This window comes from Sycon ciliatum, chromosome 4 (genome assembly GCF_964019385.1).
Source record: "Sycon ciliatum chromosome 4, ocSycCili1.1, whole genome shotgun sequence".
In the NCBI taxonomy this organism is placed as follows: Eukaryota; Metazoa; Porifera; class Calcarea; order Leucosolenida; family Sycettidae; genus Sycon; species Sycon ciliatum.
Window position 1 is genome coordinate 331,910 of NC_088646.1, and position 8,486 is coordinate 340,395.

Sequence of the window (8,486 nt, forward strand, 5' to 3'; positions counted from 1 at the left end):
AGGAATGCACTGGTCAACACCCTAGGCCGCTGGTATTAGGAATGCACTAGTCAACACCCTAGGCCGCTGGTATTAGGAATGCACTGGTCAACACCCTAGGCCGCTGGTATTAGGAATGCACTGGTCAACACCCTAGGCCGCTGGTATTAGGAATGCACTGGTCAACACCCTAGGTCGCTGGTATTAGGAATGCACTGGTCAACACCCTAGGCCGCTGGTATTAGGAATGCACTGGTCAACACCCTAGGCCGCTGGTATTAGGAATGCACTGGTCAACACCCTAGGCCGCTGGTATTAGGAATGCACTGGTCAACACCCTAGGTCGCTGGTATTAGGAATGCACTGGTCAACACCCTAGGCCGCTGGTATTAGGAATGCACTGGTCAACACCCTAGGCCGCTGGTATTAGGAATGCACTGGTCAACACCCTAGGCCGCTGGTATTAGGAATGCACTGGTCAACACCCTAGGTCGCTGGTATTAGGAATGCACTGGTCAACACCCTAGGTCGCTGGTATTAGGAATGCACTGGTCAACACCCTAGGTCGCTGGTATTAGGAATGCACTGGTCAACACCCTAGGTCGCTGGTATTAGGAATGCACTGGTCAACACCCTAGGTCGCTGGTATTAGAAATGCACTGGTCAACACCCTAGGTCGCTGGTATTAGGAATGCACTGGTCAACACCCTAGGCCGCTGGTATTAGGAATGCACTGGTCAACACCCTAGGTCGCTGGTATTAGGAATGCACTGGTCAACACCCTAGGCCGCTGGTATTAGGAATGCACTGGTCAACACCCTAGGCCACCATTCACGGCTGGTATTAGGAATGCACTGGTCAACACCCTAGGCCACCATTCACGGCTGGTATTAGGAATGCACTGGTCAACACCCTAGGCCGCTGGTATTAGGAATGCACTGGTCAACACCCCAGGCCACCATTCACGGCTGGTATTAGGAATGCACTGGTCAACACCCTAGGCCATCATTCACGGCTGGTTGTGTGGCATGTTAGTGCTCCAGACTACTGTAAAACCGGAAAGTCCAAAAAGTTTAACATTTTTGTAAGTTTAGCATGATGACGTGCAGAAAGTTTAACGATGGCTACCTGGCCACCCATCTGTATGCGCATCTTTACACAAACATCTCAAACCGGGTTCGCGATAACGTTTCTTCAATAACGAAAAAAAAACGGTCGTTTAAACGTTAGACTTTGTGACTCGTTAGACTTTCCGGTTTAACAGTATGTCATTGCAGCGCATGAGCATGCTGTGTGTGTGCCTTTCTACAAGTTTGTTTGATTCTCCTCTATACTCTATACCAATACATGTATCAGCATTGTGTGATTTGCCGCCCGCGCTCTACATGCACTGTGCTTTATGTCCACTGTTTTAGCTTATGGATGCTAGTTTCTTGTCGGCTATGAAAGCAAACGTGGAGCATCACATCAGGCGACAAGAAAAGTCCAATGCCGGTAAGTTGATTTCCCTGAGTAGAGTCCGATGGCGGTAAGTGTGCGTTCGTGTGTGTGTGTGTGGGGGGGGGGGTCTGTGTGTCTGTGTGTCTGTGTGTGTGTTGCAAGCTGTTGAATGGTGTAATCCCAGCACAAGCTGCTATGTCTAACATAGCTGTTCGCTATCATCGCTTCCGCGATGGGCAGGTCTGAGGTTTGAGGTGTGTGTGTGTGTGTGTCGGAAGGCTACCTTCTTGCCAAAGCATTTGGAAGTTGGACTAGTTTCGGCTCCACAATCCAGTGTGTTGTTACTATTATAGCTTTCATGGCTGAGGTTGTTGGTATGTCTGTTGGCTCTGGGTTCCCAGTACTCAGTAGCCGAGGCTGGTTGGCAAAGTAACTCCAATTTCACTTCAAGGTACCAGTGCATCTAGTGTCTGCTTCTATCAAAGCAGCATGCTGTCTATACTGGTTACCCCAGCAAGTGTAGGGTGTGCATAGGTAACTGTCTTGGCCGTTTTATGCCGATGTACTCCATGTGGTGTAGACCAGGTGTGCATTGGTGGTCGATTCACATGGCTTCGCCAGTTGTGTGGATTAGACAGTTATCTGGCGCAAGTCTTGATCTGTCTCATTCAGATCTTGTTCGCTATCGTTGCTATAAGAGAAAATCTGTGGGTGCACATCCAGTGCATTTGCAGATTTGCGTGCTTCTCTTGCGACGGGCGTATACATGGTACATGGTACATGGTGTGTGTGTGTGTGCGTGTGCGTGTGCGTGTGTGTGCGTGTGCGTGTGTGTGTGTGTCTACAGTCCATTCAGAAAAAGATTATATCCTAGCTTTTGGCCAAAAACGGGTCAAATTTTTAGTTTTCGTCACACTTTTTTTGGCAATCCCCCATGGAATGCTTTTCCAATTGTGTTTTTGAAGTCTATTTCTCCAAAAAGCAAGCCATAACAAGAATAGGATTTTGGCCAGGTTTTGCCCCGACCGCTCCCACCACTTAGGAGCTGCATCTACGCCTTGATCCAAGAGGGTGGTGGCGTTCCTGCGGATGCGGAAAACTGGGCCTTTGGCCGAGTCTCACGCGAACCGTTAAAAATGTTTTTGCCCCCAAAGCACTGAATTGGGGAAAACCATGAAAATCCAGGCCGTTCACTCCACTTGCGTAACAGTACATTTGCGGATCGAACCCCAGTTGAGGTACCTTTTTGGACCCTTTTCAAGTTTCGAATCTCGCGGCACTGCACAGTGTACCACAAAATCGCCAAATACGGGAGCTCTCCAGAGCCAAGGCTCATCTTTTTCTGAATGGACTGCATGTGTCCATATGTACTGTTTGTGTATCTGTCTCTGTGTTTATGTCCGGGGTGTCAATGTGTGCATGTCTGTCTGTCTGTCTGTTTGCCTATTTGTGTGTTTGTGTGTTTATGTGACTGTGTGTGTATGTCTGTGTGTGTGTCTGTGTGTGTCTGCCAGCTAGTTCGGTTGGTGGGTACACTTATGCCTGATTGTTTTGGGTCTGTTGCCAACAGGCTCGGCTGCTTGAAGGTGTAATGTTGTACCTGCCACCTTTGTTGGTTCCACGGTTCATGTACTTTCTATTTGAAGTATACATACCTACCATGGACTGCTTCTGGCTAGATTAGCTCTTGTGTAATCAATGGTGCTAGTGAAGCTTATATCAGATCAACTCTGATTTAGCCACCCACACTAGTAGCAAGTATTACCTTCACTGGGGGCAGGGATAACTGCAGTTGGATCCCGGGACGGATACCCTGATGCTGTCAATCCTTTTTCTGCACCTTGTCCTCACCCACTTACTGAGGTGTGGTGAGCCCATAAGTGGGATCATTTCAAGTCCACTCAGAGTTTTGTGGATTTCAGGGGTGTCGGCCGTTGGGCGGCTCAATAGCCAATTAACTCGAATTGAGTCATCTTTCCAAGATTCCTTTTGAGTCTCTCTCCCCTCTCCCGGGGAGACCACGTAACCAGTTTTTGGCAGTGAGCAACAAGTACAAGTGTGTATGTATGTGTGTCTATGTGTGTCTGTGTATATGTGTATGTAGACTCGCTGGCACTGTACATCAGACAGCAGTTGGACAAGATTGACCCAGCGTCTTGGACTGGACTTTGCGGTTTGCTGCAATATCATCGTCTTACTCTCTCGAAGTGCCAGTACCTTCAAGGTCAGTTATTCATGTGTAGTAGCATTTGGCATGATATCAGCTATTTACTGTTAGCACCCCCCCCCCCCCCCCACCCACACACCTCGCAACAGAGCAACCAAGTGTTGGATTAAGCTGGGAGTGCCGATTCGGGCAACTGGTATGATGGCTCTGCTTGGGGCCGCTAGATGGTTCGCAGCTGAGCTGGCAAATGACTCTGCATGGAGCCGCCAAATGACTCTGCTTGGAACCGCCAAATGACTCCGCATGGAGCAGCCAAATGACTGTGAGTAGAGCCACCAAATGCTAAATATATAGGTATGCAATACTATGCATAGGTACTCAGTATTATTATTAAAGACTACTCTAATTTCAGAAATTTTCGGTGCTCAATATTTTCGGTATGAGGGCAAAAGGCCAGGTTAGGTGAACAGAAAATTTAGGTACAGAGAAGCAGTTCCCTATTGGATTATGTGCATTAGTGTTTGTTCGGTGTATTGAAATTTTAGGTATGAAACAGATGCACCGAAAGTACCGAAAATAAAAGTACACCGAAAATTTGTGAAATTACAGTATGCCTGCAGCTGTAGAAAAAATGCTCAACATCCAATTTCTTAGGGGATGCAATGACACATGTCAACAAGCAAAGGATCACTCATAGTGTTTTGCTACTCTGAGTTTCATGCACTGTGTGCAATCATCGGGCAAACAATATCCGATGCAGACTGGTCACAGCATGATGGGGGGTTAAGGTAGATACAGGCGGAAACAAGTGTAAGGCTTAGTCCCTTCCTGTATACATGCCCCCCCCCCCCTCTCTCTCTCACTCTCTCTCTCTCTCTCGCTCTCTCTCTCTCTCTCACTCACTCTCTCTCTCTCTCTCTTTCTTTCTCTCTCTCTCTCTCTCTCTGGGTCGTACACTTGCGTGTCCGGATTTGCCATGCGCAGCTATGTGGTTCAAAAACTCCGTACGGCAGAACACGGATCCGCATGCAGGATATGTAAAGACTTTCCGTAGATCGACTACGGTCTTTACTAACATAATTAGTGATTAATAGCGTAGTGCGGAACCTCTCTATTGTCTTTCAGGGGAACTGTAGTGGACCTATTATCACCGTGATGCCTAGTGTCTAGTGTCTATGTGTCTTATTTCAACTGTGATGTTTGTTCTCACTATTGTGTATGATGTACATGTATGCTGTGTATTGTGTACTGTGCACTGTGTACTGTGCACTGTGTACTGTGCACTGTTGACTGTGTACTGTGTACTGTGTAATGTGTAATGTGTATTGTGTAGTAAGGCCATCATTTTTTATATCTATGTTTCGCGTCAGTTCAACTTCCAGAATCATATGCGAGAGGTGGAAAAAAATAAAAAGTTGCAAAATAATAAAAAGGCTCATCAGAGGTGTATGCACTGTACATAGCACAATAGCTCGTGCATGGTACATGGTGTACATTTGAAAGAAAAATCGTACATCGAAGCACAACATCTGGGTTATCAGCAAGAGTAAATATTCACTTTGGACAGAGGAGGCATCCGTTGGTGCCTATGCTTCGCTGGATTATTGTACTCAGACTTCGGCAGCGGTGCAGCAAAGACCTCCAGAACGACGCATCCTCTCAGCTTCAGGCGATCAATGCTGTCTGGTGTTAGCTATAGAATATTGCTCCCAGATGCCGAACAAACGATTTGCCAACGCTGGCCTAGAGGCCATTTCTGAATCTCAGCTTCGCCGTATGCAACCAGTCCACACTGATGACTCGTACAATCGTACACTCACCGTGCATGTAAGATTTTTTTTTTCTGAAAAAAATCAAAACGTATGCGTGCGGACGACGCGAAACATAGCTATAAAAAATGATGGCCTAATGTCACTGATGTTACTAATGTGTACTAGTACTGTGTAAGTTACAGGCCTCTTCTACGGGCAAAATAAACGCAACAAAAGCCTTGCTTATTTTGTTTTTGCGAGAGAAAGACAGTGATAAAGGACCATCATTGAAAGGGTATACAGTAATAGAATTCGAGCTGAAAAAAGGAAGGAAAAAGGTAATAGATGGGAGAGCCACAGAAAGAGAGGAAACCCAGAAAAACAGAACGAGAACATGACTCAGTGACCGATTCCAACGCCGGCACCGTCATGTACGGAGAGTCCCGTAAGACAGCGACGGGAGCCTCGCAGACGCATGTCCACGGCGCTGAAAATGGCGAACTGAGTGCGCACGCGTACCCACGACATGGTGGAGAAGGGCTTCTCCCACTTCGCTGCTAACCGGCTGGCGAGACGCTTCTGGTAAGCGCTGTACTCACGGTGGAGACAGGATCGGTGGAACACACCAAAGGAGTAAAAGAGCCTCGTAGCTCTTCAGCGGCATGCTTGTATTTCCGCTTCTTTGCTGCAGCTGCTTTGTTGGCTGTGGCATTCTAGGACAGGTTGGCCTTGGCATAACTGGGTGCGTCAGCATCTACGATGCGGTTATCAAAAAACGCCACCCGGTTGCCTTCCCATACTCCGCGAGCGAGCCAGTCCGCTTGGAGCATGGGCCGGCCATTCCTGTCCTGTTCAGGGATGAGGATCGGCTCGATGGTAACGTCGCCGAAGGCAATGTCTGCAAGCTTGGCATCACTGTCGCGGAGGTCGTTGTGGCCTCTCTTGACAAGGCCGCCCTTATGGCAGTCGAGGCCGGGCTGGAGGGTGAAAGGGGCGTCACATCCGTCACAGTGAGACGGAAGGGAGTTGGGCTGCCTGCCGTAGCGGATTGCCAGCTGATCACGGAACTGGGTTGCAGACATGTCATAGCCTTCCTGACAGAGCGGTAGGACAGTGAGCCAGCCGGAAGCATGTCCCTCGACTATGTGAGAGAGAGTGCGCCGTTCCGTTTTAGGGAGGTCTTGAAGAAGCTCCTTGCTGAGTGTCCCTGCTTGCTTGTCCCTGGTCCAGCTTGCCTGACTCGTCACTAGTTGGCAATGGCGAGAATGGTCATTCATGACCACTGGCTGACCGGAGCAGATGGAGCGCGCCAGAGTCCGAGTAGCATCTTTCGACAATGCATGGGCACCCGGTGCTGTTTCGGTGGGGTCGGCGATGGCGAGGCCGCCGAACTTGGCAGGGAGGGCGAGTAGCTGATGTTCTCGCTCAAGGACCTCTCTACCCAGGACAGCAGGCGTGAACTGTTGCTGAATGATGTTACGTAGCGGGGTGTACTCGGCTTCATGGCCTTCGACAACGCGGTGAATGCAGGAGAGGGACCAGGTAAACACCCAATAAGCTGCTTGTGGGTATGCATACTTTAGCTGCACCAGAGAGGTGTTCCACGCTCTTAACCCATGATGCAACTTTGCTGCTGACAAACTGCTGTACACCCGCTTCATCACCGATGTATCATCCTAGGAATCGGCTGGATAGTGTGACTTCCACCTGGAGGTCGTTGAAAAGGGCTTGTGCCTCCTGCAGGAACTGAGGTTTGACAATCAGGACACTCTTGGTGGGCTCAGCAAAGTAGCCATATGCTGGGCCAATTTCTAGAAGGGAGCAAAGCCAGGCCCTTGCCCTACGCAGGTAGGCAGCGCAGGACGAATCGTCAGCATACCAATTCTGAATACGCTGTGTAATGTCACTAATGTGTACTGTGTACTGTGTTGTGCTGCTGCAGCTCTATTGCCGTTGCTTCAGGGTGCAAGCGTCAATCGTCTTAACTTGTCACTGGTGTCCGGTTCTCTCCCAACGCAACCCTCCGGGATCTAACTTCCAACTAGCAGACCTTTGCAGGTGCTCATATTCCTGTGTACGCTTCACAATATGTCGTTCTCATCCTGATGCAGCAGGCAAGTGTGACAGCTTCCTAAGTCATATTGATGGCTATTGTCATTTATTCTATAGTACTAACAGTCATGCTGCCATATCAGTAGCTAGAATTATATTCCTCTCTCTCTCTCTCTCTCTCTCTCTCTCTCTCTCTCTCTCTCTCTCTCTCTCTCTCTCTCTCTCTCTCTCTCTTTCTCTCTCTCTCTCTCTCTCTCTCTCTCTCTCTCTCTCTCTCTCTCTCTCTCTCTCTCTCTCTCTCTCTCTCTCTCTCTCTCTCTCTCTCTCTCAGTTATTGTGTACAGTGTGCTGGCACGTGTGCATAGAGACATCTGCATTCATCTTCACTATTTGGTTTCTGCGTCCAAGCCGTTTGTTCTGTGTGTGTGTGCTCAAGAAATGGTTACCTTGCATCATTTGTTGCATTTTTAAATTTCTTTCTATTTGGACTTTGTAGGCATTGGCTCATGCATATCGTTTACCACACACAGCTGCCAGGATCCTTCATTGTCTTCGTGTTTTGAGCCACTGCTCCGTAGCCTTGGTTTCATGTCCTTTTACCGTTCAATTTTAGGTTTTCACCAGGGAGCAGTAATATACCAGTGTTTCACTACTCCCTGATTTTCACCATCCGGGGCCAGATTGTATGTGCTGGTCATCTCTACGTCACCCTAGTGCTGTAAGTGCCAAGGCAAGAGTACATGTATCGTAAAGTACTGCCAGAGCGCCCGGGGGGTTCTCGCGAGAGCGCCCCACCTTGATTTTACAGCCAGGGAAATGAAAATCGTATGGCAGAGTGCAACGAAGTTTGTACGATGTGAGAACCTTAGTGTACTAAGGGCACACTTGGCAGGTTTTTGTGTGGAGCTTGTGTCCGCTCGAAGGTACAGATTGACTGCAAAAATTTAATGACGATTATGTGGAATATGTGTACAAGGTTCGTGTCGTATGACCTACATACAGCAGAGCACCTCCACAACATGACCACGAAAGGACAAGATGGTGTTGTGCTCTGGCTGTACTGTACGGTACATGATGGGGTTGTGTACTCAGGTCGC

At 48.5% G+C, this 8,486-nt stretch overlaps 1 protein-coding gene across 1 annotated transcript in view; it reads left to right on the plus strand.

Moving 5' to 3' along the window:
- LOC135813753 (anaphase-promoting complex subunit 1-like) overlaps positions 1-8,092 on the plus strand; it is a 38,299-nt gene extending 30,207 nt beyond the window's left edge. Inside the window, exons 21-23 of the mRNA XM_065326759.1 lie at positions 1,395-1,473; positions 3,524-3,643; positions 7,280-8,092. Of these exons, the coding sequence (XP_065182831.1) occupies positions 1,395-1,473; positions 3,524-3,643; positions 7,280-7,371 (291 nt within the window). The 3' untranslated portion in view covers positions 7,372-8,092. The remainder of the gene's footprint in view (positions 1-1,394; positions 1,474-3,523; positions 3,644-7,279) is intronic.
- Positions 8,093-8,486: the final 394 nt, after the last annotated feature.